Below are 21,071 nucleotides of genomic sequence, written 5' to 3'. Positions count from 1 at the left end.
AGTTGTGCGGGTCTTCCTTGGTTAACCTCCATATGTTGTGTATTCTGATTATTTCTGTTGAATAAGAATAGCTTGCATAGATAAAAATTAATTGAGGAAGTCACAGAAAATTCCATGACTTTTGCAAATAACATAAATCATTAGATTTATAAGTAAACATAAAGTATTAAGTAGATTAGCTATATAAGTTTAAGTAAAGTATTAAATAGATTAACTGTTCAAGTAAACATAAAGCATTAAATTGATTTGCTATTTAAGTAAATGTAAAGCATTAAATCGATTAGCTATTCTGGTGATTTTTTAGAAAAATGACCCTTTCTCATAGAGTTGTAAGTCTTGAATAACTAATATATTTTCTGCTAACATTGTTTTAATAGTAATTTCGCTGTTTATGTGGTAGTATCAAATTGCTTTAAAATCACTACTCTTAATTATACTAGCACGCCACATATGTGTATATACATATAGACACACACACTTAACACATACAAGACCAGTATGTCTTTTTAAAAAAAAATAGTATGTCTCATAAGCACATTTATAGAAATAGCTTGTTGATTAATAATTATTCACTCTTTTTTTTTTTTTTTTTTTAAATTAGAGTGAGATTTTTGCTATAGGGTGCGTGTGCTCACCAGAGAGACAGAAAGCAAGACATCGGCCCCCGGGGGAATGGCCATGCCACAATCCCTTCTCCATTCTCTTCTCGGGATCTTGGGTGCACATACACACGTGCGCCCGTCAAGAGCTTTAAGCTGCCAGGTCCAGTACTCGAACCGTGTTCAACTAGGTGGATGTCCAGTGATGTAACCATTATACCATCTGCTGGTCCCAATAATTATCTACTCTTTAGTGTTTGTAAGGTTGGAACTGTTAACCTTTTTGACCTTTTTCAAGAAAATATTTGAAATAAAATTGTTTTAATTCAAACTAACATTAGTTTTGAGACTAGAATTTCAGTGAATGATGCAGATGAATTTTCATTTAAAATAGCTACTTTTTGCTTTCACAAATTTAAAAATGTTTAGTTTCATGTATTCATAATGGTAAGTATCATCATAGTAAATAGATTGTCTGTACTTGAGTCTCGCTTCTCTTGCAGATTTAAATCATTGAATGGGAAGGAAAGAGCTGAACATGTTATTTTAATTTTTGTAGGTATACGCCTGTAGGGCGTTCCTTTTTCTCAGCTCCAGAAGGATATGATCACCCTCTGGGAGGGGGCAGGGAAGTATGGTTTGGATTCCATCAATCTGTTCGGCCTGCCATGTGGAAAATGATGCTTAATATTGATGGTAAGGGAGCTAAAGCCTTGTTTTGTAATGGCTAGTTGACTTTCATGTGGTGTATGTGTGTGTAAATTTTATATATAATTTTATGTACTGGTGTTTGGAAGTAATGTTCAGACATGTTATTATGACAAACTAGAAACATCTTTATATTCTTTCTACATTTCACATAGAAGCCTTTATGTAGAACTTGTCCTGGAATGCTACTAAACATGAAGTGAGCACATAAAAACCAGCAGGAAAGTCCTGATGCAGTCGTCTTGCTCACTGCTTGCTTTTCAGCCTAGCCATCTTTTCATTATGAAGTACCTATGTTAAAGAAAGGACCATCTGTTGGTCATGGCGACCCCAGGAATTGTGCCTGAGGCTGGTGCTTAAGGAGCTAATTGCATTCTCCAGTTTGTCTAAACATAGATTTAGTTGTGTGCTGAACTGTACCAGGTATGGAGCCATTATTCGGCTTGTTGGGATTTTTCTGCCTTTGCTTTATCTGTCAACATTGCTTCCTCTAATGTCGTATTTTTAAACCAAATACGAGATAGCTACTTATTTTGTCCCTGCTACTCCAGTGCACACTTCTAAAAATATGGGTGGTTTCTTATACAGTAGCAATGCCATTATCATATGTTAGAAGCTTAAAAATCATTTATTCATGCTCTCTGGTATGTCTTTCTTAGCCCACTCACTCTGAATGTGAGGTGTGTAGTAGGGCCAGAAATCCAGATAGGAACCACACATCACATTTGGCTGTTACGTGTTTTTAGATCATGTAGTCTCATTTACTTCCCTCTTGTTTGTTGGAACTTTTTTCCTCTTTTTAAATACCACTAACTTTATTGGAGATAATTGGTCACTTGTCCTATAGCATATTCCCAAATCTGAATTTGACTTTTGTTCTCTTGTGTCACTACCTTGTTCCTCTATCCCCTCTATTTCCTAAAAATGAAAATCAGCCTGAGAAGTTTTAGTCAGCTCTGGTTCAAAATATGTTATGGGTGCTGTATATTGTATCATAGTAGGTGCACAGTATCCAATGTCTCAGTTTTAATGATGCTAAGATTAATCCATGGGTTCAGAGATAAGTCAGTAGGTTCAGAAATCTCTCCATTGTAAACTTCCCAGTGACACTTTAATGAAGTCTTCTATTCAGTGATTATTGTTACCTCATTCATTTCACTGGGCATTACCAAATGGTAAATTGTCCAATTCTGTTGTTATTTTTTGGGTTACATGGAAAAGTACAATGTTCTATTGATAATTTATTAGGGTTTGATAGCTTTCATGCTTTCTGGCACAGCAGAATGTTCCAGGCTCATCTTACATATCTTGCCTGGTATCTGGAATTAACCATTCCTTCACGTGTTCCTGGATCTTTTCAGATTGGTACATAGTTTCCTCACTTCTTTCAGCTGTATCTCCCATTGTGGAAATATATAATAGAAGGGGAGGTATTTATCCAGATCTCTTTATGTGTTTATTAGGGCTATTTTTAATTATTTACTCTTTCAGAACATCAGTTAATAGATATTAGATGTGTCTGTAAGATAAATTCCTGAGGGTGAGATCAGTTATTATTGCCAGATTGTTTTCCATTGAAGTTGTAAACATTTTGCAAAATAAATTAGTTTCCTTAGTATTTTTGCCACTAGAATCTTCAAGTTCATAGATTTTTGTCAATAGATTTATAGGCTAGTAGGTGGTGTGGTGGTCTAGGTGCTGGACTCCCATATAGCCAACTGTGGTTCGAGTTCCGTACCTAAAGACTTCCTTTCCTTCTGTCCCTATCTCGCTCTCTGTCTGTCTCTCCCTCTTCAAATTAAGCAAATAATAATGATGATAATAAATGAAATAAAATAATTCTTACAAAAGAAACCATTCTCTCATGTACTTTAACTTTGCATTTTGGCCATCTTTTCATGTATGTCAAGGTCTCTTGTATTTCTTTCTGTTTTGTTTGTTTTTTAGATTTGCTTACTTTTTTCTTTTTTAGAGGTTTTTGCCACAGGTTGTGTGCGCTCACCAGAAAGACAGAGAGACAGAGAGATAGAAAGCAAGAAATCACCCTCTGGGGGGATGGCCACGCCGCAATCCCTTCTCCTGCATTCTCTTCTCGGGATCTTGGGCATGCACATACATGCGCCCAGTGTGAGTTTAAGCCACCGGGTCCAGGACTCAAACTGCAGTCGGCTACATGGGAGTTCAGCAACATAGCCATTACGCCAGCTGCTGGTCCTGATTTGTTTACTTTTAATTTATTATTATTATTCAATTCAATTTTTTTTTCTTTTTTTAGAGAGGTTTTTGCTGCAGGGCACGTGCACTCGCCAGAAAGAGAAAAAGAGAGACACAAAGCGAGAAATCACCCTCCAAGGGGGATGGCCATGCCGCAATCCCTTCTCCTCCATTCTCTTCTCAGGATCTTGGGCACACACGCACACGTGTCCGTCATGAGACTAAGCCACCGAGTCCAGGACTCAAACCGCGGTTGGCTACATGGGAGTCCAGCGACATAGCCATTATGCCAACTGCTGGTCCCAATTTGTTTACTTTTAATTTATTATCATTATTCTTCAGTTTTGACCAGAGAGAGACAGAGAGAAAGGGAGAGTGCGAAAGCAAGCTACCAGGTCTGGGACTTGAACCGTGGTTGGCCATGTAGAGGTCGAGTGCCTCAGTCACCATGCTGCCTGCCAGCCCGTCATGTGTTTCTTTTAAATGAACTATTGGTTTGTGTTCTTAGCTCCCTTCCCTCCTTTTGTATTAGAATTTTAGTCTTTTCATTTGCCAGGAGCACTTCTAAGCCTTTTGAACTCATATTTGTTTATAAGGTGATTTACAGATAGATCTGTGTTACTATTTATCCTTTGACTTGTGGTGTAATGGAGTTTTAGATTATTGTTTTGTTGTTTTAGGCCCATCTTTTTTTTCTTATGCAGAAATTCATCTTCTGACACACATATATTATTTTTCAGTCATTTCTTTTATTACCTTTACTATCTGATTGGGCTAATCCCATTTTTTCTTTGCAGGGTTTTCCTGGCTATTCTTACTTGTTTTATAATCATATAAGCTTAGAAATGCCTTGTCTAGATCCAGTAGGTGGAAGACAACAGGTTTTTATTTTCACTAAGATCAGATTTATCGATTAATTTAGGGCAACTGGCATCTTTAAGGTGTTGAGCTTTTCTGTCTATTAATTATTGTGTTGGGACAACTGGGTGGTGTGGTGATTGGAGTGACTGAATCCCACATAGCAGATTTTGTGGTTCAAGTCCTAGACTGGAAGGCTCAGGGAACGTGCTGGCTGTGTGTGTGCGTGGATGCCGAGATCCCAAGAGGAGATTTAGGCATGGCCATCTGGGAGAGGGGGTGGTGTTACTTTTCACTTTTTCCTCCTCTCTTTATGTCTGTTTCTCTCTGGTGAGAGCATGTGCCCTATAGCCAGAAAAAAAAAAAAAAAAAGAAGAATAGACTGTCCTGTGTGTTCAAGACTACTTTCGTTTCATTCAGGAGAATTTTTAAATTTTACTCACATAAATTTTGCACGTTTCTTGTTACTCTTGAGTAGTTTTTCTTTTTGTTGTTGTTAAATGGGTTTGTAGATTCTGCTTATTGCTTATATTCATGAAGGCGTTTGGTTTCTGTATTCAGGATGAACGTCCCTAATGCATAAATCCCAAATTCTAACTACTTTGAAATCTGAAATTTTTTTGTGCTGATGCGACACCACAAGAGGAACATTTTTTTTGCAGGGGTAGAGGTTTTTGTTATAGGGCGCGGGCATTTGCCAGAAAGACAGAGAAAGAGACAGAAAGCGAAAAATCATCCCCCAGGGGGGATGGCCATTCCGCAATCCCTTCTCCTCCATTCTCCTCTCGGGATCTTGGGCACGCACGCACATGTGGCCGGCGTGAGTTTAAGCCTCTGGGTTTGGGACTCAAACCATGGTCGATTACATGGGAGTCCAGCAACATAGCTATTACGGTAACTGCTGGTCCCCACAAGAGGAAAATTTAACATCTCTCATCATGTGATGGGTAGCTTTATATTTTATATATAGTTACCTTTAGGCTGTGCATATAAGGTGTATATAAAGCATAAATGGGGGCTGGCAAGTGGTGTAGTGGTGAAGGTACTGGACTCCCACGTGACCAACCATGGTTTGACTCCTAGACATGGTGGTTTTCTTTCTCACGCTTCCTCTTGCTCTCTATGACTCTCTGTGGTTAAATTTTAAAAGAAAGAGAGGAAGGAAGGAGGAATAAGAAATAAAATTGAATCAAATAATTCTTTAATAAATAAAGCATAAATGAATTTTGTGGTTAAACTTGGGTCTCATTCCCAAATTACCACATTATGTATACACATATGTTTCAAAGTCCAAAACACGTCTAGTCCCAAACACTGAGTATGGGCTACTCAATCAGAAACGAACTTTTTTCTCTGGCTTATTGAATCCATTATTCATGATAGTATTTCTCAAGTGATATCCTTGGGATTTCTAGGTTGTAATAGTATCATTTGCAAATAGTGATAAGTTTAGGCAGACACAGATCGTGGGCCACAGGTCAGCTGACCCAAGGGGCCCTCTAGTCAGTTAATGTCGCTCGTGAAGTCCTCAGAGTTGCTGCCACAATGGCTAGCCCGTCACGGGGTCCCGTGGTGGCTGCCGAGAAGGTGTCTGAGGCCCACAAGTGAAAGAACCAGAGGCTGAAGCAGGCCAAAGAAGCTCAGGCTGAAACTGAACAGCACCATCTGCACAGGAAGAAAGCTCAAGGCCAAGGAAACTGTGGGGATCATGATGCTTTGGGGTCCCGGTAGTTGCAGCGCTGAGGTGAAGGAGGAGACCCAGGAGACGACCAACCTCCAGAACTACTGGGTAACCTCTTGACCTTTGTCTGTAACATCCCGCCAGAAACCCATGAAAAACTCCCGCGTAAATGGATAGAAGAACGAAGTGCCCATCCCATGGATTGGCGGTTTAGATGCCCTCGTGGAATATGAAGCTTTACAGAGCTCCAGTTATATTCTTGAGAAAGGCATTAAATTATTTCTTTATATTATGTAGCAGGTCCCTTCACTTTTTGCAGAGTAGCAAATCTAGCTTTTTTGTACATATTTAGAACTTATCCAAAGATTTCATCCCTTTACCTCATTTCTTAGAAATGTAATGGGTGTATGTTGTTTTCTTATGCCTTTGGCTCAAGCAACACATATCTCGATGTTAACTTTGCTTTCTTAGATCTAGTAAGACGGGAAATTCTTTGAAGAAAGAAAGGGATTAAATTTTATTTTCCCCTAATGCTTTCTTGAAGGTCTTCATGGGGGCTTTACCTATGAAAAAGTAATGAATAGTTACTTGTTACCTGTGCAGAGCAGCAGCCAGCCTTAAAGTAGTCCGTTATGGCTGAAGGCTAGAACAGTGACTACTAGTGTAATCCTTTGGGCTGCTTTTAGTTTCTTTTAATCAAATACTAGATGATAGAATTCACAAACTTGTTATATGTTATTACTTAGTGTACTGATAATCATTAAAAAGTAAAAGACTCTTTGTCATTAAAAAAATAGTAATGGGTTTACTTCTACCTATGAAATTTTTTTTTTTTTGAGAGGTTTTTACTGTAGGGTGTGTCCGCTCACCAGAGAGACAGAGAGAGACAGAAAGTGAGAAATCCCATGGGGGATGGCCACACAACAGTCCCTTCTCCTCCGTTCCCCTCTCTGGATCTTGGGCACACACGCACATCCACCTGGTTTGAGCTTAAGCCACCAGGTCCAGGACTTGAACCGCAGTCGACTACATGAGAGTCCAGCGACATAGCCATTACACTGACTACTGGTCCCTCTATGAATTTTTTTTAAAAGAATTATTTCATTTAACTTTATTTTTTATTTATTTAATTTTTTGACCAGCGGTGGGGGTGCAGAGAGGGTAAGAAAGCAAGCTGCCAGGTTTAGGACTCAAACCTTGTCGGCCATGTGAAAGTTCAGCGCCCTTAACCACCATGCCACCCGCCAGCCCCTTCCTATGAATTGTTATACCTTTAACTTTTTTTCTCATCAGTTTATGTGAGTAGTTCTTCAAGAAATTAAAGGAAAATGCATATTAAGGAAAATTTGTGCATGAATTAAAAGTTTTTTTGCATCAAATTAAACTCATACTTTAATTCCATTCTTCTACAAACTTTAAAAAAAAAAATTTGCTAGAGGGAATGTGCATTCACCGGAGAGAATGAAGGAAAGTGATAAAACATCCCCCGAGTATGGCATGGTCACATAACAATTCCTTCTCTTCCCTTCTCCCTCTTCTCGAATTTTGGGCACGCAGACACTCACATTCCCAGCGTATTTCTCATGGTGCCAAGTCTTAAGATTCGAACTATGTGGTTGGCCATGTAGAATCCAGCTGCCTTAACCTCAAGGCCATGTGCTGGCCCCTTCACAAACTTTTTTAAGTCTCCTGTGTTGACTAAGACAGTATTTAACAGTGGCAATTAGAGGGCATCCTGTTTTTATTCCTTACTTTATAAAGAATACTTCCAGTGTTTCTGCATTTAAGTATGGTACAAACATAATGTTTGTGTGTATCATGTTAAGGAATGTCTGCTAATTCCTATTTTATTAAGTACTTTTTAAATAAAGAATTATTTTATTTAACTTTATTTGTTTTAATTTGACCAGAAAGGGACAAAGAGAGAGAGAAAGCAAACCTTCAGGTCTGAGACTCAAACTGTGGTCAGCCATGGGGGAGTCCAGTGCCCTTACCCACCACGCCACCTGCCAGCCCCTCATTAAGTACTTTTAATTAGGAATATGTGTTAAATCTTGTCAGATGCCTTTTTAGTCCCTGTGTAGCTGTTGGTATTTCTCTTCTTTTTAACAAATGTTGAACCGAATTATTTCTAGATTTTTCTCTCTTTTTTCTTTTTTCAAGATTATTTAGTTCCTGAAAAAAGGAGAAAGACAGGGACCCTTGACAGGATCTTCCCACTGTGCTTTTGCATTTCCAGGAAGACCAGGACATGAACCCCAAGCTGTGCCATATGGCCTCCAGCATGTACAGCATCACCCCTACTGCCTGAGCCACCATGGCTGGCCTTGTGCTTTTGACGCTGGAATTAGAGTCACTGGTAGTTTAGTTAACTGGTTTTTCTCCAGCAAAGGAGCCTTTTTATTTTCTTTTTATTTCATTTATTTTTGTTTTTCCGGCTTTGTTTTCAATCTCCTTAACTTTCACTTTCACCATTTTTTTTTTTCTTTTGGTATAGAACATGTGTTTGCTCACAGTGAGAAAGGGGGAAAGTGAGAAAGTACCTCCCATGGGGGATGTTCACACCACAGTTCCTTCTCTCCATTTCTCCTTCCTTTCTGGACTTGGAGCACACATACATATGTGCCCAGCGTGGTTTTCAAGTTACCAGGTTTAGGAGTTGAACCAGTTAGTCGACCATGTGGGATCCAGCCTTCTAACCACCATGCCACAGGTTGGCCCAAGAGATGTTTTAAATTTGAAAAAGTTACTTTGTTTTTATACTTATTGGCCGAAGTTCTACATTGTCTAATAAAAGGATTGCAATCCATGTTTTTAAATTCTTTAGTTTTTCCTTTCTATTTTTTTTTAATGCTTTTTGAATTATAGATGTATCTTGATAACCACATAGAATGGATTTGCTTTGTGGGTCAGTTTAAAATTCTGTTTACTGTTTAATGAATGAATCAAGCAATTAGGTAGGAAAGACAGATCTTCCTATCCTATCAGGACTCCACTATAGGTCTTAGTTTTGTCCAATTATTTTGTGTCCATTTTCTTGATTGTATATGTTTTTGAAACTTTAAGTAATTTTCTGTGCTCTTTTAGTAATATTTCTAATATTAGGTAGGTTCTTCCAGCCCCCACCCCTCAATATTTATCTTTATACTTCATATGATATCCATCTTCCTCTCTCTCCTTTTTTTTCTTCCTCTCTTTTTTAGGATTTTGCCTGAGGGTTTATATGTTCATCTGAGAGAGAGAGTGAGAGAAAAAGTGAGAAATCACCCCTCCCCAGAGGGGATGGCCATGTCACAATCCCTTCTCCTCCATTCTCCTCCTGGGATTTTAGGTGCACACACATGTGCCTGGCATGATTTTCAAGCTACCTGGTATGAGGCTTGAACCATGGTCAACTATGTAAGAATCTAGCTGCCTTATCCACTTTGCTACCTGCTGGCCACTTCTCTTTTTTATGGTGACTTTTGTTTCCCTTAATACATAACAATTATCAATATATTTGCTTTCTTTCTTTCTCGCTTCTACGAACTCTCTTTACTAAATAGGTTTAGTTAATATAGTTGAAATTAATTTTTCCAATTACTTTACTATATTTTTTGTTGTTGTTAGTTGCCATTTTGGGTCAGTTCTATTTAGAACATGAAATTCTCTTTGAAAATATGGGGTTCCCTTTTTTTTTTTTTTTTTTGCATTTTGCATTTTGCATGGTTTCCAGACAGAGAGAAAGTGAGAAATCATCCCTTCTCTAGTCTGCTCAGGATTTTGGACTCAAATGTATATACGCCAGCATGATTTTCAAGCCACCAGTTTTGGACACAAACTGCACAGCTGACAGTTGAGGATCCAGTGCCTTAACCTCCACACCACCTGCTGGCCCCTCTTTTTCTTAAACATTTTATTTTCTTTAAAATTTTTTTTTATCTTGTGTACCCTTTACTGTGCTTTTTGTGGTGTATATTTTGCCATATGCTTTTTGCAATTCTGTCTTCATGTTTTATGGGTTTTTAAAATCTTTTTCTTCCATTTCTTTTCTGAGTTCTGCCATACTTGTGCACCAACTCCTGTAGACTGGCTGTTTCTTCCTTGAGTGCTTAAATTTGTGCTGCGAGATCTTTGTTTATAGCTGTAAGTAAGAATTTTTAAATCGGGAACAGCAGATAGCATAATGGCTATGTCGCTGGACTCCCATGTGGTCGACTGCGGTTCAAGTCCTCGACCCGGTAGCTTAAACTTACACTGCGCACTTGTGCGTGTGTTCCCAAGATCCCGAGAGGAGAATGGAGGAAAGGGGATTGCGGCATGGCCATCCCCCATGCCCCGAGGCTGGGTGATTTCTCGCTTTCTGTCTCTCTGTCTTTCTGGCGAGTGCACGTGCCCTATAGCAAAAAATTCTCTCCAAAAAAAAAAAGAATTTTTAAATTTATGTTTAAAAGTAGAGTTATAATTTTCACCTCCCCTGTGATGGTATTGTCTTGAGTTTGTCAGTGATACTATGCTACTTAAATTTTTTTTTTCCTGCAGTATGTTAGTATGACTACTTAAAACTTTGTTGTTGGACCAGCAGTTAGCGTAATGGCTGTATCGCTGGACTCCCACGTAGTCGGCCGTGGTTCAAGTCTTGGCCCCGGCAGCTTAGACTCACGCTGGGCACGTGTGCGTGCGTGCCCAAGATCCCGAGAGGAGAATGAAGGAGAAGGGATTGTGGCGTGGCCATCCACCCTGGGGGGTGATTTCTCGCTTTCTATCTCTCTGTCTGTCTCTATCTGTCTGGCGAGCACACGCGCCCTATAGCAAAAACCTCTCCAAAAAAACAAAAACAAAAACAAAACTTTGTTGTTTAAATGCGATGAGTTTTCCCAAACCATCTATTAAAAGGGACTTTAGGAGTGACCAGCAAGTGGCATGGTGCTTAAAGGCGCAGGACTCCCACTTGGCCAACCGCAGTTCGAGTTCCAGACCTGCCCACTTGCTTTCTCACTTTCTCTCTCTCTCTCTCTCTCTCTCTCTCTGTCTCTCATTCTGTCCCTCTCTGGTCAAATTTAAATAAATAAATAAAGTTAAATAAAATAATTCTTTAAAAAAATAAAGGGATTTTAGGATGTGGGAGGAACACTAGGAGAACCCAGTAAGTTCATTTTCCAGGTTTCTCTGCTCACGGCCTTGTCCTCTGCAGTTGTTCTGTTCTGAGTACAGCCATGTTTCCTTTGCCTCATGAACTAAAGTATAAATGGTTCAAACTCCCAGCCTTGATTTCCTCCAGGTCATTGCTATTGAGCCGTCAGAAAAGCCATGACCTAATTTTTCTGGTTTTGTATACGAAAGTGGGTCATGACTTTTCTGACAGCCCAGTAGTTTCTGCTGCCAAGGGAGATTTAGACTCCTGCCTTTCAAATGCTCACCTCAGATATCGGCAGCTAGAGAGTTTGAGAAAGGTGCTCAGGAGTTCATTGTACTTTTCTCACAACTTTTCTGTAGGCTTGAGATTATTTCAACTTAAGAATTTATAAGAGAAAACATGCTCCAGTTTTAGGTTAGATGTTTCTGAGATCTGTCAGTTGTGGCCCACCCTTTCTTCACTCACTCTCACATTTTCTACACCTCTTTTTTCTGCTTCTGAGAGTCCCTCATGCAAATTTCGTTCTGTGCACTGCAGGTCCTCTGGGAGTAGGGGCCTTTCTTTATGGGAGTGCAAACCTGCTTCTCCCCCACTAGGCTCCTCTGTACTTTTCGTTCTGCCCTGCTAGGATGTGACTTCTCCCATAGGTTGTTAGTTCCAAGTACTTTGGGCTGTATTTATTTAAAATTTGGCGTTTCCAGAATTTTACTATCTCATACTTTCACTGAAGTTATGGTTTTTTGTTTTTTTTTTTAAACATTATTTGTTGCTCTGCACAGGTTCTAGACGAAAGATGGGGGAATTTGAAACTAAATTGCTGTTACACTCTTGCTGGAACTTGGAAGTCCAGCTTTGGAAGTTACTGAGAAATAATTTGTAAATAACTCATTGGTCAAATAAGTTTTAAAGGAAATTTAAAGTATTTTGAACTAAAGCTTAAAAATACAGTACTTGTTAGAACTGGTGTGTGACCAGTTACAGCAGTGTTTGAAGGGTTTAAAACTTGAAATGTCTATTACTAAAGAAGAAAAACACCAGTGACCTGAGCATCTCAACAAGTTAGAAAAACAGCAGAATATTAAATGCAAGGAAAATAGAAGGAAATAAGGGGGGAGAAAAAACAGAAATTAATGGAATAGAAAACAGACTTGTCTCTGTCCATTAGGTAGGGAAATTTCAAAGGTTTTTAAGAAGGATAGTGACATGATCATGTTTGTTTTCCAGAAAGAGACCTCTGGCAACAGTATGGAGAATAGATAGAGGAGAAAAAACTAATCTAAGAAGCCAGTTAGGAGGCTTTTCAATCACTAGTTCAGGTAAGAGATGGTGATGGTCTGATGTGGGATGGAGAGGAAGGAACATATTACAAGGATAACGCTGAAAAAATAGGTTTAAGAACCATGTCCAGAAAAAAATGGGGTAGTTACTGGCATGCGGAAGTAATTGGAACCAAACAGACCAGATGCCTTAGTAGGTGTTTGGAAGAATTGTTTTTTGGTTTTTGTTTTTAAATAAACTGCAGACCTAGTATATCGGTCAAGGTTCAATCAGAGAAGCAGAACCAGTAGGATATAATATACGGAGACATTGTATAGAGAGATTCGGCTTGTACAACTGTAGGGCCCAATTAGGAAGTCTGAAATCCTTCGGGCAGGCTGTCAGGAAGGGCACGTGTTGGGCATGAGCAGAAGTTGTTGCCTACAGGTGTAATTTCTTCTTTCTCTCCTCAGGGAAGCCTCAGCCTAACTTTTAAGCCTGTTCAATTGTTTGAATCAGGCCCACCCGCCTTGTCCAAGATGATCTCCCTTACTTAAAGGCAGCTGTTTATCAACTCTGATCATATCTGCAAAATACCTTCACAGCAACACCTAGGTTAGTGTTCAAATAAATGGCGACTAGTAGCCTAGACAAGTGACATTTTGGAGAAAAAAATTATATAAAAAAACCACAACTGACTCCAAATATTTTTTAAAAATTATTTTATTTAACTTTATTTATTTATCTTAATTTGACCAGAGAGGGACAGAATGAGAGAGAGAAAGAGAGAAGGAAAATGAGAAAGAAAGCCACTAGGTCCAGGACTTGAACCACAGCCATGTGCAAGTCCAGCACCTTTAACCACCACGCCACTTGCCGGCCCCTTGACTCCAAATTTCTTTTTTTTGTTTGGAGAGGTTTTTGCTATAGGGCGCATGTGCTTACCAGAAAGACAGAGAGAGAAAGCGAGAAATCACCCCCCAGGGGGGATGGCCACGCTGCAGTCCCTTCTCCATTCTCCTCTCGGGATCTTGGGCGCACACGCACACATGCCGGCGTGAGTTTTAAGCCACCAGGTCCGGAGCTCGAACTGTGGTTGACTACATGGGAATCTAGCGACATAGCCATTATGCTAACTGCCGGTCCCCCCAAATTTCTGTGGTTATTCAGTCTTTGAAACAACCTTCAGGTACAGTGACTGTTGTATTATGAACTGACTTCCCAGAAGGTCATACTCCCCAACATACATTCAGAATAGTGACTCTGGGCTTTCTACCAGATACGAATGCTGTCATCAGAATGTGGGAGGCAGATCTAGTGCTGGTCAGTTGGCAGTGTGCACCCTGTCTAAATAGCATGTCCAAAGATTGAGGGTGCTATAGAACATACTAGGGTGCTTCAAAAGTTCATGGAAAATGGAATTGAAGTACAAGTTTATTTGGTGCAAAAACTTCTCAAATTCATGTATAGTTTTTTCGTAATACATTATTTCCATTAACATTTTGAAGAGCCTTCTTGTGGATAGAGAGATCTAATATGTAGTTAGAAATTTAGGTATGGAACCAGCAGGTGGCATGGTGGTAAAGGCACTGGACACTCCCACATGGGTAACCGCCGTTTGAGTGCCAGATCTGGTCACTTTCTTTCTTTCTGTGTCTCTCTCTGTGTCTCTGTGTCTCTCTCTGGTCAAATAAAAAAAAAAATAAGTGAATGAATAAATAAAACAGTTAATTCTTTAAAAAAAAAAAAAGAAAAATAAAAAAATTTAGGTCTGAGGCCAGCCTGGCATGGTGGCTAAGGCAGCTGGATCTTGGATGACCAAGTGCATGGTTCAAGTCCTGGAATCAGTGGCTTGAAAAACATGCTGGGCATATTTGCACTGTGCCCGAAATCCCAAGAGAATAAAGGGGAAAGGATTGCTGTGTGGGCATCCTCTTCACCCTCCCACCCCCACAAGCATATGCACCCTATTACAAACATTAAACAAAGAAAGAAATTTAGATCTAAAAAACATCTACAGTGGTAGAAACTAAAAATAAAAATATTGAGACTCCTTAGTATATAAATCTGAATTTCAAACTATGGAAGCAGAAAAAATTCTTCCTACAGTAATAGTTAGATTGAAACAGGAAAGAGAAAGATAAAGCCCTGGAGAATGCTAGCATTTAAGGAAGGAAGGATCACTGCTAAGCAAGCAGTGATTGTCACAGGCAGTATGGGAGCCACAAAACCATGTCAAAAAAGCTGAGAGTGGAAACTTACTCAAATAGTAGATCATTTCACAGTTACAGCTTTTTCAGTAAAATAGAAAATAAGACAAGGACGTCGATACTATGATTTTTAGTCACTATTATGTTTGCTAACTTCTGTTACCTTACAGGTTTCATTCTGTATTTTACTAACTAAAGAAACGGTATTTGACACTCTCCTCCCATCTCCCACCACCAAGTCTAAGTTAGGTGTCTCTTACGCATCCCCATACGACAATGTGCTTTCCCTGCTCACCTCGAATTATAAGTGTTTATAGTCCTGGAAATGAAACTCGCCAGTGTACCCTCCATGCCTAGCAAAACTCATCAGATTAAGCAAAGAATGAATAAATAAATCTGAGGCTATAAAGGAGGAATATTGAAATGACCCTGGAAAGTCTGACACGTATTTATAGAAGTAAGTGCTGTCTTAGCTGAGCTTTAGCAAATACAGTGAGATCAAGAGTTTAGATGAGGGACCAGCAGTTAGTGTAATGGCTGTGTCGCTGGACTTCCATGTAGCCGACGGCGGTTTGCGTCCCGGACTCAGTGGCTTAAAATTCATGCTGGGCACGTGTGTATGCGTGCCCAAGATCCCGAGAGGAGAACGAAGGAGAGGGGATTGCAGCGTGGCCATACCCCCTGGGGGTGATTTCTCATTTTTTGTGTCTCTGTCTGTCTGGTGAGCGCACGTGCCCTATAGCGAAAACCTCTCAAAAAAAAAAAAAAAAAAGAGTTTGGATGAAAAGGAGATACCTAGGAATAAGATTCCTGATAAATTTCTAAAACATTACAAAACTACTGAAATATATAAGAATCTAGGTAAATATATTGGGCTTATTACGAAGAATCCATTTTAAGGACCAGCAGCTGAGATAATGGCTATGTCGCTGGACTCATAGTTGAATGTGGTTCGAATCCCAGATCTGGTGGCTTAAACTCATGCCGGGCGCGTGTGCGTGTGTGCCCAAGATCCCAAGAAGAGAATGGAGAAGAGATTGTGGCATGGCCATCCCCCCTGGCAAGTGATGTCTCGCTTTCTGTCTCTGTGTTTCTCTGTTTTTCTGGTGAGCGCACGTACCCTATAGCAAACACCTCTCCAAAAAAAAAAAAAAGAGAGAGAGAAGAATCCATTTTATAAAATGTCATTTCTCTCAAAATTAACTTCTAATAAAATTTTTTTAAGAAATAACTTTATTTATTTATTTTAATTTGACCAGAGAGGGACAGTGGAGAGCAGGGGGCATAGTGAGAAACCAAGCCTCTGGGTCTAGGACTTGAACCACGTTCAGCCATGTGGGAGTCCAGTGCCCTTCACTTCCACACCACCTGCTAGCCCCCTAATGCAGTTTTAATTAAAATCTCAATGAAGTAAATTATGAAACCTGGTAGGTTAAGATTTATATGGAAGAATAAATGTCCAAGAAAAGTCAGTTTAATTTTAAAGAAAAGCAGAGAAGTATTTGTCCTGTTTTAAAAGTGTAACAATTACACCATGCTGTTGTGAGTGCAGGGACAGACAGGTTAATGAAGCAGAAATAGGGCCTAGAGATAAGGCGAGTGTGCGTGCATGCGCGCGTGTGGGGAAACTTTATAAATGTCTGAGGTAGCATTTCATAGAAAGAATAGAATATTAATAAATTATGTTGATGTAATTCTCAGTTATTTGGAAAAATAATTAAATGCCTCTCATGTTACACACAAAATTTATTTGTGTACATGGATTATAATCCAAAATGTGAAAAACAACTGAAAGTTGTGTTTTTTTTTTTTTTTTTTTTTGGAGAGGTTTTCACTATAGGGGCGCGTGCGCTCACCATACAGAGACTGGAGACAGAAATCGAGAAATCACCCCCCAGGGGGGATGGCCACGCCGCAATCCCTTCTCCTCCATTCTCCTCTCAGGATCTTGGGCACACACGCACACGCGCCCGGCGTGAGTTTTAAGCCACCGGGTCCAGGACGCGAACCGCGGTCGACTACGTGGGAGTCCAGCGACATAGCCATTACGCTAACTGCTGGTTCCCAACAACTGAAAGTTTTTAAAAAATAAAAATAATTTCTCTGGGGCCAGCAGGTGGTATAATGCACTGGACTCCCACATGGCCAATTGTGGTTCAAATCCCAGATCTGGATGCTTGAAACTCATACCGGACACATGTGTGCCTGCCCAAAATCCCAATGGGAAAAGGGAAGAGAAAGGATTGCGCGGCCATCCCCCGTGGGGGTGTGATTTCTCACTTTCTTTCTCATCATCTCTCCCTGGCCAGTACACGTTCCCTATGGCAAAAAACTAAAAAAACAAACAAACATAAAAACCACTCTTTAACCCTGAACAAAATATAAACTGTAAAAGGAAAATATTGAATAGCTTTACATGAAAACTTGTATAGTAGAAAAGTCACCATAAATAAAATTAAAATGCTGTGGGAATATTTGCAGCCCAAGTACCTGCAGATATTTTACAAAATGTAAGGATAAATGAATAGAAAAATAGGGAGTTCTTAAAAGAAGACATCTAAATGGCCAAGAAACATTTAATTAAAAAACTCTTGAGCCCAGCCTATGAGGTGGTAGTTAAGGTGGCTGTATCTCACGGAATCGGTCATGGTATTTGAGTCCCCTATGATTTGAAAAATACGCTCTGGTGCATGTGCATTTAGGTGAGTGCAAAATCCTGAGAAGGGATTGCATTGTGACCTTCCCTACATGGTGCTTTCTCGCTTTGTCTCTGTCTCTCCTTCTGGTGAGCACACCTGTCCTCTGGCAATTAAAAAAAAAAAAACAAATATTGGGGCCAGCAGGTTGTGTCGATCTGTGTTTTTTTTTTTATTTGTTTGTTTCTTCAGTTTGTCAGAGAGTGGGTGTGTGAGTGTGCTTGCTAGAAAGGTACCAAGAAATGGTAAGAGCCACCTTGTGGGGATCTGCCCTGCAGTCCTTTCTCTGTTCCATACCTTCCACAGTTTCTCACAGTGGCTATATCAAACCCCTTATTTATTAGTTGCCAATAAAATGTGACGCTGCTGTAAAAACCTGCTTTAGTGAAATACTGCACTGACCACCTTGCTTTCCTTTTCTTGTTTCTGTGATTTTGGTATTGCAACCCTTGTACTTGACAGACTGCACTGAACGAAACAGTGTTTACTGAACTCAAAATCAGCTGGATAAAACTGGTAGTGAACAATATAGTAACTACAAAGGAGAGCACCAGGTACAGTGGAATCATATAAAAGGGTACCATTCTGGTCTCAGTGGTTAAAAAACATTTCCAAAGAGTAGCAGATGGGAGTTGGTGAAACCAGTGGTGGCTGTAGTGTGGACGTACCATAAGAAAGGGAGCAATGCAGTCTGACACTGTGTCCGTGAATTTGTCTTAAGAATGATTGCTTTAGTGGTATTTAATATCCTAACTCAATTATATAATTAAGCAGATTGTATTTTGCTAGTCTAAGACTTAATATTTTTATTTTTACCTTTTAGCATCTGTGAAATAGGAAGATACTCTTTTTTGTTTGTTTGTTTGTTTGAGAGGTTTTTGTTATAGGGCGCATGTGCTCGCTAGAGAGACAGAAAGCAAGAAATCATTCCCTATGGGGAAGGCTACACCGTAATCCCTTCTCCACCATTCTCCTCTTGGGATCTTGGGCACGCACACACACATGCCTGGCGTGAGTTTAAGCCACCGGGTCTGGGACGTGAACTGCAGTCGACTACATGGGAGTCTGGCAACACAGCCATTAGGCCAACTGCTGGTCCTCAGAAGATATTCTTAAGAGAGGTGATTTACCACAGTTTAATTGGCAGGACTTTTTTTTTTTTTTTAGGAATCATAAAATATCTGTACTGTAATGTCAGTGGTCATCATAGGCTTGATAAAATGCAGAAGTTTCTTTAACTTGCTTTGGGGCCTAGTAAGTGGTGAGGCAAGAAATAATAAAACTCCACAGAATATATAATACTCTCATAAAAAAAATTTCTAAGGAATCTACTAAAAAACAAAACCTTAGTACACTTAATAGATGAATTTAGCAAATCACAGAATACTAGTTGCACATACAAAAATGAATACTAGAAATTACAAGAAATAATACTAGCATTCAATAATTAGAAAATAAGAAAAATTAAGTACCATTTATAATAACATTTTAGAGATGATGTAATTTTTATTCATTTATTTTTTGAAAGTTTTTTTGCTACAGAGTGCGTGCACTGGCCAGAAAGAGATAGAAAGCAAGAAATCCCCCCCCAGCGGGGATGGCCACGCCGCAATCCCTTCTCCTCCATTCTCCTCTCCAGATCTTGAGCACGCATGCACATGTGCCCGGCGTGAGTTTAAGCCACCAGGTCTGGGACTCGAACCACGGTCAACTACATGGGAGTCCAGCGACATAGCCATTACACCAACTGCTGGTCCCTACAATAACTTCCCATTTTTGTGTCTGTTAATTTTTTTTGATCCTCTTTCTCCCACCCACTGAACTCCCACTGTGAAACAACACAATAGAAACTTAAATCAGTTTTGTTTTGTTTTTTTTGTTTTGTTTTTTTTTTGAGAGGTTTTTGCTATAGGACACATGTGCTCACCAGACAGACAGAGACAGAGAGACAGAAAGCGAGAAATTATCCCCCAGGGGGGACAGCCATGCCGCAGTCCCTTCTCCTCTGTTCTCCTCTTGGGATCTTGAGCATGCACACATGCCCGGCGTGAGTTTAAGCCACCAGGTCCAGGACTTGAATCATGGTCGACTATATGTGAGTGAGTCCACAACGTAGCCATTATGCTAACTACTGGTCCCAAGTAAGTTCTTAACATTCATAAACTGATAAGCTGATTTGTAGATTTATGTGGAAATGCAAAGAAACCTAGTATTTCCATTTTGAATAGCCAAAACGTTTTGAAAAAGAACAATGTTGGAGAACTTATACTGCCTGATTTCAAGATATGCTATAAAGCTACGGTAGTCAAAACTGATAATGTTGTAAAAAGAGACATGTAGAAGGCTTAGCATAGATACAGGAATTGACCCACTATGTGGTTGGTCGATTTTGACAGTGGAACCAACATAAGTCAGCGGGAGGAAGGATAATCTTTTCAAATGAATGATGTAGGAGCAACTGAATATTTGTATGAAAGAAATCAATATTAACCCCTACTTTATACCATATACATAATTAAATTCAAACTATATCACAGTCTAAAACATAAAAACTAAAATTAGGAAATTCCTAAGAGGAAATAGGAACAATATTTCTGATTTACAGTAGGCAAAGATTTATTTTAATAAATTGGAAACCTCAGGGCCAGCAAACAGTGTGGTGGTTAAAGGCACTGGACACTCCCACATGGCCGACCATTGTTTGAGTCCCAGACCTGGTGGCTTGCTTTTCTACTTTCTCTCTCTCTCTCTTTTTCTCTTTCACTGGTGAAACTAGAATGAATGAATAAATAAATAATTCTTACTAAATAAATAGGAAACCCTCCCTAAATTAAAACCCTCTCCTCTGGAGAACACTTATGAAAATTTTAAAAATGCAAGCTACAGGGACCAGCAGTGGCGTAATGGCTGTGTCGCTGGACTCCAATGTAGTCTACCGCTGTGATAGTCCCTAACCTGGTGGCTTAAACTCACGCTGGGCATGTGTGCGTGCGTGCCCAAGTTCTCGAGAGGAGAATGGAGGAGAAGGGATCATGGCATGGCCAGCTCCCCTGGGGGGGTGATTTCTCACTTTCTGTCTGTCTCTTGTCTTTCTGGCAAGTGCATGTGCCCTATAGCAAAATCCTCTCCAAAAAATAAAAAGGTAAGCTATAGTCAAAACATTCACGAAACATGTATGTGAACAAAAGACTTGTATGTTTGAGAAACTTAAATAACTTGATTTCTCTCTAGATATGTGTATATATATGCATATATACATATACATACATACATATATATATATATATATATATATATATATATATATATAAAATAAAGTGGTTAAAGCAGAAACTTAACAAAAGAACATATGTGGATGCTCAGTAAGCACTTGGGAAGGTTCTAACAACATTGATCATCTGGGAAATCTAAGTGAAAACCACAATGAGATAACACTTTATACTCACTAGATTGGCTTAATTTAAGACTGCCAAGTGTTGACAGGGATATGGAGCTACTGGAAATAAGTGCAAAATCGTGCAACCACATTGAAAAGCAGTTTGGCAGTTTCTTTTGAAGTTAAATATTCCCTTTCCATGTGACCCACCAATTCCACTCCTAGGTCTTTACCCAAGAGAAATGAAAATACATGTTCGTAAAAAATTTTGTGCATGTATGTTTGCATGTGCTTAAGTGGAAACTTAAATACAACCCAAATGGCCAACAAGAGGTTATTGAGAAAAAGTGATTCAT

At 39.5% G+C, this 21,071-nt stretch overlaps 1 protein-coding gene across 1 annotated transcript in view; it reads left to right on the top strand.

Annotated features, from left to right (window-relative positions):
• The window catches only part of AGO3 (argonaute RISC catalytic component 3), a 126,032-nt gene that overhangs the window by 58,231 nt on the left and 46,730 nt on the right, over positions 1-21,071 (top strand). The window contains exon 5 of the mRNA XM_006148702.3: positions 1,159-1,295. Coding sequence (XP_006148764.1) covers positions 1,159-1,295 — 137 coding nt within the window. The remainder of the gene's footprint in view (positions 1-1,158; positions 1,296-21,071) is intronic.

The sequence above is a fragment of the Tupaia chinensis genome, unplaced genomic scaffold (assembly GCF_000334495.1).
Source record: "Tupaia chinensis unplaced genomic scaffold, TupChi_1.0 Scaffold000239_1, whole genome shotgun sequence".
NCBI classification, from domain to species: Eukaryota; Metazoa; Chordata; class Mammalia; order Scandentia; family Tupaiidae; genus Tupaia; species Tupaia belangeri.
Note: the sequence above shows the minus strand (reverse complement) of the source record. Positions and strands in the feature narration are given on the sequence as shown.